Source organism: Pituophis catenifer, unplaced genomic scaffold (genome assembly GCF_029215685.1).
Source record: "Pituophis catenifer annectens isolate HBS135680 unplaced genomic scaffold, rPitCat1.0.hap2 SCAF_6, whole genome shotgun sequence".
Lineage (NCBI taxonomy): Eukaryota > Metazoa > Chordata > Lepidosauria > Squamata > Colubridae > Pituophis > Pituophis catenifer.
The window spans coordinates 100,995,507-101,012,042 of record NW_027256886.1 but is presented as its reverse complement, the minus strand read 5'-3'; the positions used below and the strand labels follow the sequence as shown (position 1 = coordinate 101,012,042).

General features: G+C 37.3%; 1 protein-coding gene across 1 annotated transcript; it reads left to right on the top strand.

Annotated features, from left to right (window-relative positions):
* The first annotated feature begins 4,896 nt into the window (after positions 1-4,896).
* On the top strand, positions 4,897-16,188 carry LOC139318731 (vomeronasal type-2 receptor 26-like). Its single transcript, XM_070946309.1, has 6 exons — positions 4,897-5,096; positions 5,845-6,136; positions 7,137-7,400; positions 8,419-8,646; positions 15,094-15,169; positions 15,290-16,188. The coding sequence occupies exons 1-6, from the start codon at positions 4,897-4,899 to the stop codon at positions 16,186-16,188; spliced, it is 1,959 nt and encodes a 652-aa protein (XP_070802410.1).
* Positions 16,189-16,536: the final 348 nt, after the last annotated feature.

Sequence of the window (16,536 nt, the reverse complement as noted above, 5' to 3'; positions counted from 1 at the left end):
CGTTGATAATCCTCTGGAGCCAGCCTCATGTAACCTCCCAGGAAGCCAGCACCAGCCAGGAGGGACACGGGTCCAATAAACATGTGGCTGCGCTAAGTCTACCCAGAATCCTGTCCATGTCTTCGGGAGCCACCGGGTCAAACTCCTCCCAGATAACACTCTCAAGACCTTCCTCCATCACTCCATCTGAACCTACCCCGTCAGAGTCCAAGCCTTCCCGAATTTGAGCGATTTTGTCATGCAGATACTGTACAAAATCCTCAGCTCTACCCTCCAAGGGGGTCTTCCCGTGCCCCCAGATGGAGCAAGGAGTGGGTCACCCTAAACAGGGCGGCTGAGCGGTTATCCGCAGACCCAATCAGAGCGGAAAAATAATTAAATTTTGCCACTTTGATTGCCACTAGGTAGGTCTTAATATGAGACCTCACCAGTGTTCGGTCAGATTCGGACCGGCTGGCCCTCCAACCACTCTCTAGGCGTCTTTTCTGGCGCTTCATTTCCCTCAGCTCCTCGGAAAACCAGGGAGCCATCTGGGATTGGCACCGGGTCAGAGGCCGCAAAGGCATGACGTGGTCCAAAGCTCCAGCGGCCACCCTATCCCAGGTGGCCAACAGGTCTTCAGCTGCGTCATGAGCCAGAACCTCAGGGAATGGCCCAAGCTCCGTCTGGAACCTATCTGGGTCCATCAGGCACCTGGGGTGGAACCACCTTATCAGTTCCGCCTCCCTGCAGCGAGGTGTAGCGGTTTAAAGGTCAAGTCGAAGGAGAGAATGATCTGACCATGACAAGGGCTCGATCACAATATCCCCTATATCAAAACCATTCAGCCACTGGCCAGAGACAAAAGCCAAGTCCAGAGTGTGTCCCCCCGTGTGAGTGAGCATAATCTGAGGATGATTTTGAATACTTTAGAATATTATGAGGCTCATCCAGAAAAACAAATGGCGTTGATGTTTTTAGATGCACAGAAAGCTTTTGATAATGTGAACTGGCAGTTCATGATGATACAATTAGAGAAAATGGACTTTGGGGAGAGATTTATAAATATCATAAAAACAATTTATGATAGACAATTTGCTAAGATAATGATGAATGGAGAAATGACAGAAAGAATCAATATAATGAAAGGGACTAGACAAGGGTGTCCATTATCAACACTATTGTTTATTCTGACTCTAGAAGTCCTAAATAGAAACATTAGACGAAATGTTGAGATAAAAGGGATGAAAATCAAAAAAGAGGAGTATAAATTACAGGCGTTTGCAGATGATTTAGTTTTTATTATAGAGGAACCCCAAATAACAGGCCCCAAATTATTGGAACAGATAGGTAGATATGGGAAAGTAAATAAAGTAAATAAATAAAGATAAAATGAAAATTTTGGTGAAAAACACAACAGAAAAACAAAATTTGAAGTTTGAAATTATTACAAGATATGAGGTTGCAAGGGGGATTTGGTTTACCAAATTGGGAATTATATTATCAAGCAGCAACATTGACATGGTTAAAAGAATGGATTGAACTAAGAAATATAAGGTTGTTAACATTGGAAGGACACGATCTGCAACTGGGTTGGCATGCCTTTTTGTGGTATGGTAGAAATAAAATACATACATCCTTTCATAGACATTATATAAAAAATGCTTTGTTATTGGTCTGGGAGAAGGTTAGAAATAAATATTATGTGAAAATACCGATATGGTTTTCAACAATGGAAACTTTAATACACCCAAATGTTTTTAATTTTGGAAATTTTGTTAGATTTGTTAACAGATAAGGGGGAATTGAAAGAGAAACGAGAACTGGAAGAACAGGGGATTGAGATAGATTGGTAAATGTATATGCAGGTAAGAACAAAATATGGAAAAGATTCAAAGTTACATGGTTTTTATCTGGAAAAGACTGAGTTAGATAGGATACTCACAGGAACAGAAGAAAATTTAATTTAAAATTTTTATAATGTTTTGTTAAATATTGAATTGGAGGAAGAACAGGTGAAGGGAACAATGATAGCTTGGGGAAGAAATTTTGGACATCCAATTGATCTTGAAAAATGGCAACAACTATGGGAGAGGAATTATAAATTAATGATGTCCATCACATATAAGGAAAATCAATATAAAATGTTTTATAGATGGCATATGCCACCGGAGAAGTTAGCAAAAATGTTTAAAGATAAATCAGCGAAATGTTGGAAATGTCATCAATTACCAGGATCTTATTATCATATGTGGTGGACATGCACTGAAGCAAAAAAATATTGGAATAAAATTAAAACTTGGTTGAAGAAATGACACAAATATGTATTGAATTTAAACCAGAGTTGTACTTACTGGGTATCCTAACTGGCAAAATTAAACATGAATATATTTACTTGATTATACAGTACATGTAATAACAGCTACAAGAATTGTTTATGCACAAAATTGGAGTCAATATCTGAAGTGACATTTTCCTGGGTTTTACACTTTCAATTCCTAAAGCATCATACAAATATAGTAAGAAGCTGACTACCATTTTATGAATATATATTTAATACAGTGTTATAGGATATTAGGTAGGATTTGTTGAGGTTCTTTGAAATGTGATATACATTGAGTTTGTGAATCCTGAATATTTAACTGTATTGAAAGAAATTGGCTTTCATACTGGGCCATATCCATTCACTCTCTACCCATAAATCTATTTCCACTGTAAACTGTTATCAAGTTTAGTTTAGTTTAGTTTAGTTTATTGGATTTATATACCGCCCTACTCCCGAAGGACTCAGGGCAGTGAACAGCCACAGAATAAAACACAAAAATACAAAAATTTAAAATAAAATAAAAACGAATTAAATAATTACAAATATGAGAAATTTATTGAAATAAAATTTTCCCAGGCAAAAAACCATACAATCCTAGAAAGCCTTAATAGAGGGATAGAATCAAGATCACATGACGTTCTAGTATTACTTTAGAAAGCCTTAGTAAAACCACACTCAGAAAATTGTATCCAGTTCTGCTCACCATAGTATAAAAAAAGATGTAGAGACTCTAGAAAGCGTGCAGAAAGCAGCAACAAAAACGATTAGGAGCTGGAGGCTAAAGCATATAAACAACACTTAGAGGAACTGGGTATGACTAGTCTTATTTATTTATTTATTTATTTATTTATTTATTTATTTAATTAATTTGTATACCGCCCTTCTCCCAGAGAGGACTCAGGGCGGTGAACAGCCAAAATTAAAAAACATACAAATACAAAAGTTAAGATAATTAAAAAAGAATTAAATCATTAGCTTCCCAATTTAAAACCCCTAAATCCACAAAATTTAAAATCTCAATTAGAAACCATTTAGGCTAGGCCAGCTTGGTGGAATAAGGGCTTTACGGAAGGTCCGGAGGTCCGGGATCAGTCGTATTCCAGGAGGCAGCTCATTCCACAGGGCGGGTGCCCCCACAGAGAAGGCTCTCCCCCTGGGGGCCGCCAGCCGACATTGCCTGACCGACGGCACCCTGAGAAGGCCCTCTCTGTGAGAGCGTATTGGCCGGTGGGAGGTTATCGGTAATCTAGAGAAAAGAAGAAGTGGAGTGACATGATAGCACTTTCCCAACATTTGAGGTACTCCTACAAAGACAAGGGGGTCAAACTATTTTTAAAACCCCCAAAAGGCAAGACAAGAAACAATGAATGGAAATTAGCAAGGAGGGAAGCAACCTAGAACTAAGGAGAAATTTCCTAACGGTGAGAGCAATCAACTCATGGCTTGCCTTCAGAAGTTGGGGGTGCTTCATCACTGGAAGCTTTGAAGAAAAGACTGGACAACCAATTGTTTGAAATGGTATAGGATCTCCTGCTCAGTGGGGAGTGGTGTGTGGACCAGAAGACCTCCAAGTTCCTTTCCAACTCTATTGTTTTACGTTCACCCGTTATTCAAAATGTATACTGACTAATGACCATAATAAAGAGCCTGGCATTTTTCAAGAAAATCAAATATGAATTTCAGCCCAAATTCTAGAACAAATGTGCATGGCTATCTGAATGAAGGAGACATCACAAACATGAAACTTGTTTCACGTGAAACTACCTGGATGGGGGTGTGTGGAAAGGTCTTCCTGCAGACTGGAGGACTGTAGTTTCATGCATCCCATGGACAGGGCATCTCTTGTTTGCATGGCTTGGTTTCTGGCATGACCAGGGTTGGGGATCTCTGCTTTAAGTTATGTTAAAGTGTTTGCAATAGAATGTATGAAACTTCGATTCAGGGAATCTTCTGAAGGTTTTTACCTTTAGCTTAAGGTAATTAAAAAAAAGTTCTGCATTGTTACTCTGTGAAAAAAAATACATACAATAAATGACTGATACCTACTGGATTTGTTCATATTTTATTTTGTGAAAAATTGGTAGAAAATAAATCTGGTACTTTGAAAAAAGCATTATTTTTAACCATTAAATTTATATTCGATTGCAAATCTTCCATAGGCTACTTTCATTGTCATTGCTCATATATGTATTTTAGAAAAGTTGAATTATCAGCTACTTATTATCTCATCCAAACAAAATAATTATATCCCAGAGGAATAGGCCAAAACATTAAAGGCTGCACAGAAGGCTATTGAAATTCAACGACAAATCACAGGGAGTTTGGTACAAGGGGTAATAAGATCTCTGTCAGATTCATTGCTTCAAGTTTCTATCCTCTGTTCTTTTCTGCCAGAATATCTATTCAAATCCTGGCGGCATTCAAGATACCAATTTGCACTCACATCTATCTTCAAATAGAAAATAATAGATTTTCTCATTAGGTGCATTCTCAGATACAAACCTTGGATCAATCTCTAGATGAAGTATTGGATTATATGTACTTTCTGATCGGCAGGATGGGAGGGAAAACATTTTCACGATAACAAAAGCATGAAGATGTTTTTGGTGATGTTTTTGGTGCATAAAGTAGTTACTCTGAGCTGCCCTGCAAGGGATGCTTTCCTTATTCCACATGAGTGGTACCAGCCTGGAGACTTCATCATTGGTGGCATGGCATCTCACTTTGGTTACCACCTTTATGAAATTAAATTTAGTGAAAATCCTTCTAAGAAACCTTATGACATACCAGTGTAAGAATTTTTTGCTCTAACATGGCTTACTCAGATTTTCAAAAATACTTTATATGAATAAAAGCTATTTGCGCATAAATGCAGAGTTTTTAATGTAATCTATGCCTCATTTTTCTTTCAATTGTATCTGGTTATGAAAGAAGAAGTAGCCTTCTTTACATTATTTTTAAAGCCTTTCACATGAAATGTACCAAATTTCAGACCAAGAAGCCTCTGTTTGAAGATTTACTGGGATAAAGTTAATTTTTAGAAAGATTTGGCATTATCTCTCCTCACAAACCACACATATGGTAAATAAGTGATACCTCCTGAATCGGTTCATAAACCATTTTTTGAAAATGTCATAGAAAATATAGTACTTTGAAAAAAGTCACTACTTGTTGCAGTGCATATTTCTTGGAAGTCAGGGAAATGCTTTGTAAAATAAATTTGAGTTCTGAGAAATTACCAATAAAGGAGAAAATTTTTAGTTCAGGATGAAAATGAGGGGTCCTCTGACATGGATCGTTTTCTTGCAGATAACATCATCAGTGTTGGGATGTGATGATGTTACCTATTTTGGGTAGTGAAATTTCTGCAGGAAAGCAACCAAGCTCAGAGAACACCAAGGACCCCTCTGTAGAAATTTTAGAAAGGCTATTTTCTTTGTATTACCGTCACAGAAAGAAAACTTTGTTATTTATACAGAAATGTGGTCACCTTATGAGAATTGTCAATTTACACTTTCAACTATTGAAATTGTTTGCAGTCTAATCACCAAATTTCATCAACATGTCCTTGCTTTGGTGTTTGCTGTGAAGGAGATCAATGAAGATTCCCAAATCTTACCTAACATCACTCTTGGGTTCCACATCTATGACAGTTACAAGAATCCGAGGATGACCTATCGCACCACTCTGGACCTACTTTTCAAATCCCAGGAATTTGTCCCTAACTACAAGTGTGACAACCAGAAGAATCTCATGGCTATCATTGGAGGATTGGATTTTGATACATCATCTTATATTGCTGAAATTACAGGATCTTTCAAAATTCCACAAGTAAGTTGTGAAAGGGCTAAAGAGAACAATTCTTTATTATGTTCTTGATTTTGTTATGGATTAATCAAGGAGCAATAAACATTAGCATTAGCTTTGTATTAAGATGTTCTGCCTGGCTTAGGGACTATTAATTAGCATAATTTTGAAACTACAAGAAGTGAGTATCTAGAGAGATTCCATACTTAAGGAAAGATTTGAACATAGTGTCCTTTGCTCCTATCAAGATAATTGATCAATCGTATGTATTTGAAATAATTCCAATAAATTCATTTCCATATTAATACCTAGAAGAATTTCAGGAAAACATTTCCTTCCTTGCATATATTTTGTATGAAAACTAGATCAGGATAATTGCACTTGATCTTACAGCTCAAGAGAACATTACTCTACTTTCTTGCAGATGACATATGGCTCATTACCCCAAGAGGAATTTGAGACCAGTAAACTCTCTTCACTTTATTTCATGGTCCCCAAAGAGGACCATCAGTACATTGGGATTATCCAACTGCTTCATCATTTCAGGTGGACATGGATTGGGATATTTGCTGTTGACAACAACGATGGAGAAAATTTCTTACAGAAAATGCAGCCCTTACTTTCAGAGAACAGAATCTGCTCATCATTCATAGAAAGGGTTGCACAACTAATCCACTTTGAAGACTACCGAGAACTAATTCAAAGAATCTTAATTATTTCCATGAATTGGGTAAATAGCCAAGCCAATGCATTTCTTGTCTATGGAGAGTCATTGACAATTATGGGGCTAAGAGCTGTCACATTTATAACAGATCCTGAAAACAAGGAAACTGCATTATTTGGAAAGGTGTGGATCATGACTGCACAGATTGATTTCATATTATCTGGATTTCAAATCAGTTGGGATCTCCACATGTTCCATGGGGCTCTTTCCTTCACTGTTCATTCAAGAGCAGTTGCAGGTTTCAAGGAGTTTCTTCAGACTGTAAATCCTCTTTCAGTCTACAAAGATGGGTTTCTGCAGGAAGTTTGGGAACAAGCATTTGATTGTTCATTTCCAAAACCAGAATTACAAGAAATGCATAGTGGGCAGTGCACAGGGGAGATGAAGCTGGAGGATCTTCCTGGACCTGCCTTTGAAATGGAGATGACGGGCCAAAGCTACAGCATCTACAATGCTGTTTATGCTGTAGCTCACGCTTTGCAAGCTCTATACACATTGCATTTCAATGGAAAAAAACCTATGATCTGTAAAAATCCTGACCTTTCACATCTCCAGGCTTGGCAGGTATTCCCTTTGCCTTGGACCCTTCTTTTATTTCAATAAGCAGTTTGATGTAGAATTATGTTTTGATCCTATTGTGGAAAGTCTTAATATTTTTTGAATGTGGAATCAAGCATGAGAAAGCAGCCTAGAAGTAAGGAGGAATTACCTGATGGTGAGAACAATGAACAAATCATTAGTGGAACAGTTTGCCTTCAGAAGTTTCGGATGCTCCAACATTGGAGATTTTTACCAAGAGAAGGACAGCCACTTACCTGAAATATCACAGGGTCCCCTCCTTGAGTAGGGTGTTGGATTAGAAGACCTCCAGCCTCCTCTTGACCCCAGCATCGTGTTCTGTCTGAAATAGATATAGAAAAAATAGTTTCTGTTGTTATTCTGATCATTCAGAAGCTACTATGTATAAATTTTGGTTTAGGTGTCAGTAGAGGTTGTTTTGTATATCACCATACATTGCATCATAAGAGATAGTTAAAATGGTAATTTAGATTACTTTTCACTGCCTCCTCCAAAAATAACCAATTCTCCAATAATTTTCTATGTGGCTCATGAACTTTTCATGGGTAACAAGCTCAGCTTTCTGTCTCTATCAGAGTTTTAGATGAATGAAATAAAAGTGGCATCCATAGTATGAAACATGAAACATATTTGCAATAATCTCTATCTTGCATCTCTCTATGGAGGAATGCTTGAGTCTCAGATTCTAAAGTTTGAGTAAAGGACATTAGTCAGACCTCAAACTGTCAAACAGGTGAATCTAAATAATAATTTTAAAAAGTTTCAAAATTCCAAAATCCTTTTTAAATTCTTCTTCAGTTCATTCTTTCCTTTCCTTATATTAATGTCAAATTAGTGTGGATATTTACAGTATCATGCAATATTGATTATCAAATTTCTAAGCATACATACTTAATAGTAGTTATTGGAATGGAAAGAATGAGTGAATGAAACTTGAATATGATGTTCTCTTCTCCATTATTAGCCTTTCAAGTCCCTCTCTTTTTTATTCCCTTTCAAGTAGCTCCATTCAAGTCTTCAAGGCATTTCATTCAACAACTCAGCTGGGGAGAGAGTGTTCCTGAATGAGAACGGGGAAGCAACAGGTGGATTCGACATCACCAACTTGATCACTTTTCCAAACAGATCCTTTCAGAGAGTCAACGTTGGAAAGATGGATCTACAGGCTCCAAAAGGGCAGGAACTATTCATCAATGAAGATGTGATTGTCTGGAATCCAGTTTTTAACCAGGTATTGAATTAGTGAATCCACCATGCCTTAATCCATTATGATCCATATTGAACATAGTCTCTTTAGAAATCTGATTTCTTTTTTTAAATAAACAATACCATATTCTTTCAAATGTTTTTTTTTTGAAAAGTTTTTCAGTTTTATTTCTTATACACATAAAATAAAATGTACATTTTCTTATACATAATTAATCATACATATACATATTTTCCTTAAAAAAAGCATTAAAATAAAGCATTTTAATTACATTCGGAATTGCTCTTCTACCCTTTCTTCCCTCATTTCGCAACAACCCTTCTTCTTCTCCTCCTATTTCCCTTCCCTCCCTCCTCTCCTCCCCTACTTTCTCCTTCCTCCTCTCCTACCTCATCCTATTTCCCTTTCCTTTCCCCCACTCCTCTCTTCTTTCCCCCCTCTCACCTTCTCTCCTACTCCTGTCCCCTCCCCTTCCTTCCTCTCCTTTTCCCTTTCTTCCCCTCCCTCTCCTCTTCCTCCCCTCTCCTCTCCTCCCCTCTCCTTTCTATCTTCTTTGCTGTGGAATATTCTCCTTGTTTGGTATCCAAGCAACTCCTATGTTCTAATAGTATATACTTTCTTTCAATTTCTTTTCAGATTTATTCTATCAGTATTATCATCATAATTGTACATTTATTCTTATTATCTTCTTTCTTTCCCCCCCTCCCAACCCCCTTTTTCATTTACTCTGGTGTCATCTGGGTTTCTATTTCTTTTTTAATCCTCTCCCTCGTTTAACTTTCTATTATCTAAATCATTTATCTATCCTCTTATCTTCATATTTCTTTTCTAACCATATATAAAATCTTCCCCATGTCTTGAAATACACTGATTCCCCTTTATCTATTATTCTTAATCTATTCATTTCCACACAGTCGAAAATCTTTTTTATTACTTCACCTTCTGACGGAATTTTTTCTGTCTTCCAATTTTGTGCAAACACAATTCTTGCTGCTGTTATTATATGTATAGTTAAATACACATCTTCTTTATTATATCTCTCTGGGAGAATACCCAATAAAAAAACCTCTGGTTTTAATTCTATAGATTAATGGAATATTTCTTCCAACCATTTCTGTATTCTAGACCAACAATTTTTGCTTCTAAACACGACCACCACCTATGATCCCGGCAAATGCAAACATTTCCAACATTTGGCTGAATTATCCTTAAACATCTTTGCTAATCTTTCTGGTGAAGTATGCCACGTATAAATAAATAAATAAATAAATAAATAAATAAATAAATAACATTTTATATACATTTTCTTTACATGCAGTAGCTATTGTCAATTTATAATTCCTTTCCCATAGTTGTTGCCATTTCTCTAATTCTATTGCATATCCAAAATTTTTCACCCATGGTATCATTGTCTCTTTTACTTCTTCATCTTCCAATCTAATTTGCAACAAATAATTAGACAGTCTTTTAATCATTTTTTCATCCTTTCCAGTGATTATCTGATCCAACTCTGATTCCCCCAAATTAAAACCATATTCTTTCAAGTCTTTGTCAAATCTTGATTGTATCTGCAGGCGTGTATACCAGTCAGTCTCAATCCCTTGTTTTTCTAAATCTTGTTTCTGTTTTAATTCTCCCTTCTCTGTTAAAATGTCTTTATGTCTTACAATCTTGTCCATGTTAATTACAGTATATTTGGGTGTGTCAATGCTTCTATTGTTGAAAGCCACATTGGCACTTCAATACAGTGGTGGGATTCAATTTTTTTAACAACCGGTTCTGTGGGTGTGGCTTAGTTGGGGGTGTGGCTTGGTGGTCATGTGACTGGGTGGGCGTGGCTATGTGCATAGGGACTACTCAGAGGGCTGAAAAAAGTCATTTCTGACTGGTCCTCGCACTTATGACCATCCTCACATTTATGCCCATTGCGGCATTCTTAACAACCGTGTCAGTCATTTCACCACTACTTCTCTTCACCACGGTGACAAGATAGGGTGCAAAACGTAAAATGTGAGGACAGTCGTAAGTTCGAGGACTGGTCAAAAGTGCAAGGACCGGTCAAAAACAACGTTTTTAGCCTTCTGACTAGTCCATATGCACATAGGGACTATTCAGAGGGCTGAAAAAAGTCATTTCTGACTGGTCCTCACATTTTTGACCAGTCCTCTCACTTATGACCTTCCTCACATTTATGCCCGTTGCGGCATTCTTAACAACCGTGTCAGTCATTTCACCACTACTTGTCTTCACCACGGTGACAAGATAGGGCGCAAAACGTAAAATGTGAGGACAGTCGTAAGTTTGAGGAGTGGTCAAAAGTGCGAGGACCGGTCAAAATTAACTTTTTCAGCCCTCTGAGTAATCCATATGCACAAAAGGCTACAGCAATAGAGAGGGATGAAGGAAGGAGAAGAGAGATGGAAGAAAGAAGGAGAGAGAGGGAAGGAAGAGAAGGGAGGAAGGGAGGGAAGGGAAATTAGAGTAGGAGTGAGGGTAAGAGAGGGAGGAAGAGAGGAGGAGAAGGAGAAAGGAAGAGGAAGTAGGGAGGAGAAGAAGAGGGGGAGGAAGAGAAAGTAAGAAGGAAAGAAAAGAGAGAGGTGGTAGGTTTGAGGAGAAAGATTGCTGTACAGTAAAAAAGATGAAAGGGAAGAAAGGCAACCCCAAACAAATATAAAGATATTAAGATAAAGAATGAATTGTTAAACTTTAAAGAATAAAAGAGAACAAATATGAATAAATAGCAGTAATTAGAAACATACATACAAACATACAATTTATTTTCTTTGAACAGAGTATTTGGCCGGTTCACAAATTTAAATAGTGTTTAGTCATTTCAATTAAATTTACAATTTCTATATTTCCTTTTTGCCATATTTATTCCTTATCTGTTTTTTTAAAAAACCAATATTATCCTTCATCCACATCTCTAATCTTAATCAAATTCAATTTTCCCTTCTATTCTATATTATACCCCTTCCCATTGTCATCTATTTTTATATCCATCCTCACATTGGTTAATTATGTAATATTGAAGTTGTTTAATATAAATTCAACATTTTAATATAAATCAATTAGTTATATAACTACCTTTTTTGTATATTAATCAATATGAACATGAATATTCCAATTATTTCCATGCAAATCAATTTCTTACAAATCAATTAATTATATTTACCAATAATAATAAACCAAATAATTTTCCCCATATATTCCTCCAAACCACAACTTAACCATTTCTGCTTTCAACACAATATACAATTAATAGTATCTCAATTATTACAATTCCTTACTTAAATAGAGCTTTTTTTCTTTTGTGTTTTAAAATCTTGAACTCTCCTCTTTTGCCCTAAAGAGGAACTGCCTCTTTAGGGAAAACTACCTTTTCACTAAAGGTAGTTTGCACCTGCCTTTTTTGGTGAGGAAAAAGAAAAGAAATCTGCCTGCCTAATTTTCCAACGTTGCAGCAACAGCAAAGCCAACAGCCTGCTTTACTTTCAGTTTCGTTTTTCAGCCTAGCTAAGGGGAAAAAAATCTGCTCGAGCAAGCAAGCAAGCAGCAGAGCCCTGAGCAAAACAGCTGAGAGCAAATCAGCCCTGAGCAAAACAGCTGAGAGTCGGGAGACCCATCTAATCAACGGGCTAATTAGCCTATGCTGAAGCTCCGCGGGCCAATAAAATTACAAAAAAACACCGAACCATTTGTTAAATTGCTGGCTCGCCCACCCCTCGCTCACCACTATTTATTGGCAATAAATAGTGGTGCGGAGGGGCAGGGCAAGGGGCAGGGCGAGCCAGCAATTTAACAAATGGTTCGGCCGAACCACCTAGAACTGACAGAATCCCACCACTGCTTCAATATAATGTTCATTTCTTATTTATTTATTTGTTTTGTCAATCTAGTCATTCTTATCTCCCTTAGTTCCTTAACGTCTTTTGCCTTCGCTCCTTCTATTAACGCTTTTTCTTCTTGTTCTTTCGTTGTCTCTCTTGGTTGTTCTTTCTTCTCCTCCTATTGTTCATCCCCCTTTTCTTCCCTCAACCTTCCTTCCTCTTGGACATCTATGTATTGTTTATAAAATAACTCTGCTTTCTCTACTGAATCTAATCTGTATCTTTGTTCTTGCCAGTTCACCAATATTCCTTCTGGAATCAACCATCTAAAATTTATTCCCCTCTTTATCAAACATTTCGTGAGAAATTGATATTCTTTTCTCAGATCTCTCACTCTTCTTGGAATTTGTTTCAGTGCCACTACTTCTCTCCCTTTGTGCTTTATCGTCTTGTTTCTCATCAAATGTAATATCTCTGTTCTCAGTGTTTTCTTGGTGAATCTGACATGAATTTCTCTAGGTAGATTATGTCTCATCACATATCTTGTATGCACTCTGTATATCTCATCGATTCCACTTAATATCCCTTCCTTACTTTCTTCCATTGCTTTTGCTAGTATCTCTGCAATTACTCTGCTAATTTTTTCCCCTTTTCTTCTTCAATGTTTTGAAATCTTAAATAAAAATCAGCTTTATCCATCTCCAGGGTTATAATTGTTTTTTCCTGATTTTTATCAGTAATTGTAAGTCTATAGTCCATCTCTTCAACTTTTTTCTCAGTTGCTTCTGCTTTTTCTTCCATTTGCTGCAATCGTTCATTTTTCCCTATCATTTCTTTAACTTCTTTCAATTCTCCTTCCATTTTTTCCATTCTCCCATCTATCTTGTCTAATCTTGTCTTAAGATCTTCATATATAGTTTGTAGCATATTTTTAAATTCTGTGTTGACTTTCTCTTGCTGTGATGCAGTTTCTGTTGTACCAAGGCATTGTTGATATTGAGGTGATAAAAGATGTTGTGTTTTTTTCTTCATCTTTTTTTTTCAAATCTTACTACCCAATTTTATAATCCAAATACTCAATTTCTTTAAATTCAAAATGCCCAATCAGACTCTTCAGGTTCTTGATACCTTAATCCACATAGATTTGATCCATAAACCATACAAAAAGCCAAGAACAATCAAACAGCCCAAAAAGGCAAAATAGAGAAAAAAAAGAGAAAGAAAGAGAAAGAAAGAAAAAAGAAAGAAAGAAAGAAAGGAAAGAAAGAAAGATCAGTGCAAAAATAAAAATTCACTAGACCAAAACACAGGTGTTTGCCTAAAATATCCAATCAGGCAATAAAAAGATGAAAAAAAAATATCCCCCCCCCAATATATATAGGCACAAAAAGAGAAAAACCAGGAAGAAAAAATAATATTCCAAAATACCACTATTCCAAAATCTTACAAAATTTATAACTCCATCAAGCAAAAGGAAAAAACAAACAGCTTTCTTTCTTCTTTCTACTTCTTCTATATCTTCCCCCTTCTGTTACAAAATCACAAGATCACTTCTTATCAAAATCTTCTTGCCAGTTTCCAAAACATCCCAAGGTCACTCCCTTCTCATCTTTTCCTTTGTCCAATATAACTCTTTAATTTCCTTTGCAATCCAAAATAATCTTAAAAGAGAGAAGAAGGAAAAAAAAAGGAACCCCCAGCTTCAAAACTTCAAATTCAACTTTTCAAATTACAGTTCTTTAGCCAAAATGCCTCTTTTCCAAATCTGCTTTCAGTTTGTTAAATTACTTTTTCAGCTTTTGTTAATTAGCTTTTATTAATGGCTTCCGCTTCTTCGCAGCTGTTCCGGAGGTGGGGAGGTAGCCTTTTTCCACTCCCTCCCCTCTCTCTTTGCCAATTTTCTCAAGTAAAATAGTTTTAAAAGTTCCTGAGTTAAATATATAAAGGAATCTTGTTTCCAAGACCACAGTTACTCACCCAGATGATCACCTCGTTCTTTTTTCCTTATCTTCTTGCGTGCGGCCAGCCCGGTTTTTGACAGCTCCTAATGACTGTCTTTCCTTGCTGCTGGGTCGGAGGCTGATGCAGACTTCCCTGTTCATGCCTGCCTGTGCTCCATTCTTCACTGTCCCTACAGGACAGCTATAATCCCTGGGGATCCCCTAAAGCAGCTGAGATATCAACATTTTCCAGGAGCCCTGGAATTTGCTGTACTACCACTGGCACTGGCCACACACCCCTCCCATAGTCTTTCAAATGTTGTTGATGATCAAACATTCCTCAAATTGAAAAATATGATATTACAATGTTTAAGCCATGGTTGCATATTTGGTGGGCATTTCCATTTGAAATCACAAGAGTGGTCAGGTTTCCTTAAGATTTTCACCCTGTGCAATTATTTACTCACCCTGCCCTTCAAACAGGACCTTTTGTAAAACATTGTAATTTCTACATCTTTTAACTTGTTGATGAATTTGTAAAATTCCCTATCCATTTTAGAAGGCGATAATCATGTCATTGCATTAAGGAGAAAATTCAGAAACTGTTTTAAAAATCCTTCTTTTCAAAACATTTTCATGTTTATTATAAGGTTCTTCCACTCTCTCTATGCAATGAGCCTTGTTTCGCTGGATCCTGGAAGAAGGGGATCGAGGGGGATCAATTCTGCTGCTATGGCTGTGCTCCATGCCCAGAAGGGAAGATTTCAGATCAAAATGGTAGGGTGGAAATTCTACCAGTTTTCAGTAGACTTAAGCAAACTTTAACATACAACTTTAGCGTGCATAAAATTAATAATTGAAATGCTTAGATGACAAATTTCTTGATTTTCCTCCCAGATATGGATGACTGCTTTCAATGTCCAGAGGATCATTATCCAAATAAAGGAAAGAAAGGCTGTATCCTGAAACTGCCGGTTTTTCTAACCTTTGAAGAAACCTTAGGAATTGGATTCGTCTCGGCGGCTCTTTCTTTCTTCTTCTTGACCTCTTGGGTACTTGGAACTTTTATTAAACACAGGGATACTCCCATTGTCAGAGCCAACAACAGGTCCCTCACCTACACCCTCCTGGTCTCTCTTCAGCTCTGTTTTCTCTCCTCTTTGCTCTTCCTCAGCCAACCTGGCAAGGTCACCTGCCTTCTCCGACAACCAATTTTTGGCATCACCTTCTCATTGGCCATTTCTAGTGTCCTGGCCAAAACCATCACTGTGGTTGTGGCTTTCATGGCAACTAAACCAGGATCTCAGATGAGGAGATGGGTGGGGAAACGATTGGCTTTTTCTATTGTCCTTTCATGCTCTCTATTCCAAGTATGGATTTGTATTCTTTGGTTGTCGACATCTCCCCCATTCCCTGAGTTGGACATGCACTCAGCGCTCCAAGAAATGATTTTACAGTGCAATGAGGGGTCAGCTTTCTTCTTCTACTGTGTCTTGGGCTACATGGGTATCTTGGCCATCGCCAGCTTTATTGTGGCTTTTCTTGCCCGTAAATTGCCTGACAGCTTTAATGAAGCCAAGTTCATCACCTTCAGCATGTTGGCCTTTTGCAGCGTCTGGATCTCCTTCTTTCCAGCCCATCTGAGCACAAAAGGAAAAGCCATGGTAGCTGTGGAGGTCTTCTCCATCCTGTCCTCCAGTGCTGCATTACTGGGATGCATATTCCTGCCAAAGTGCTACATTGTTGTTTTCCGGCCTGACCTCAACCACAGGGAGCAACTCACAAAGAGGAATTAGTATGTCATACAATCTTCCTTGCACACCAGAACAACTAGACACAAGGACAGTTTTCCCACAAATGCCATCACTCTGCTAAACAAATAATTCCCTCAACACTGTCAAACTATTTACTAAGTCTCCACTACTCTTAATCTTCTCATCTTCTCATCGTTCCTATCACCCATCTCCTCCCACTTATGATTGTATGACTATAACCTTGTTGCTGGTATTCTTACGATTTATATTGATATTGTTTCCTGATTGCTTATTTGTAACCTATGACTATCATTAAGTGTTGTACCTTATGATTCGTGATGAATGTATCTTTTCTTTTTATGTACACTGAGAGCATATGGTATAGAGCCT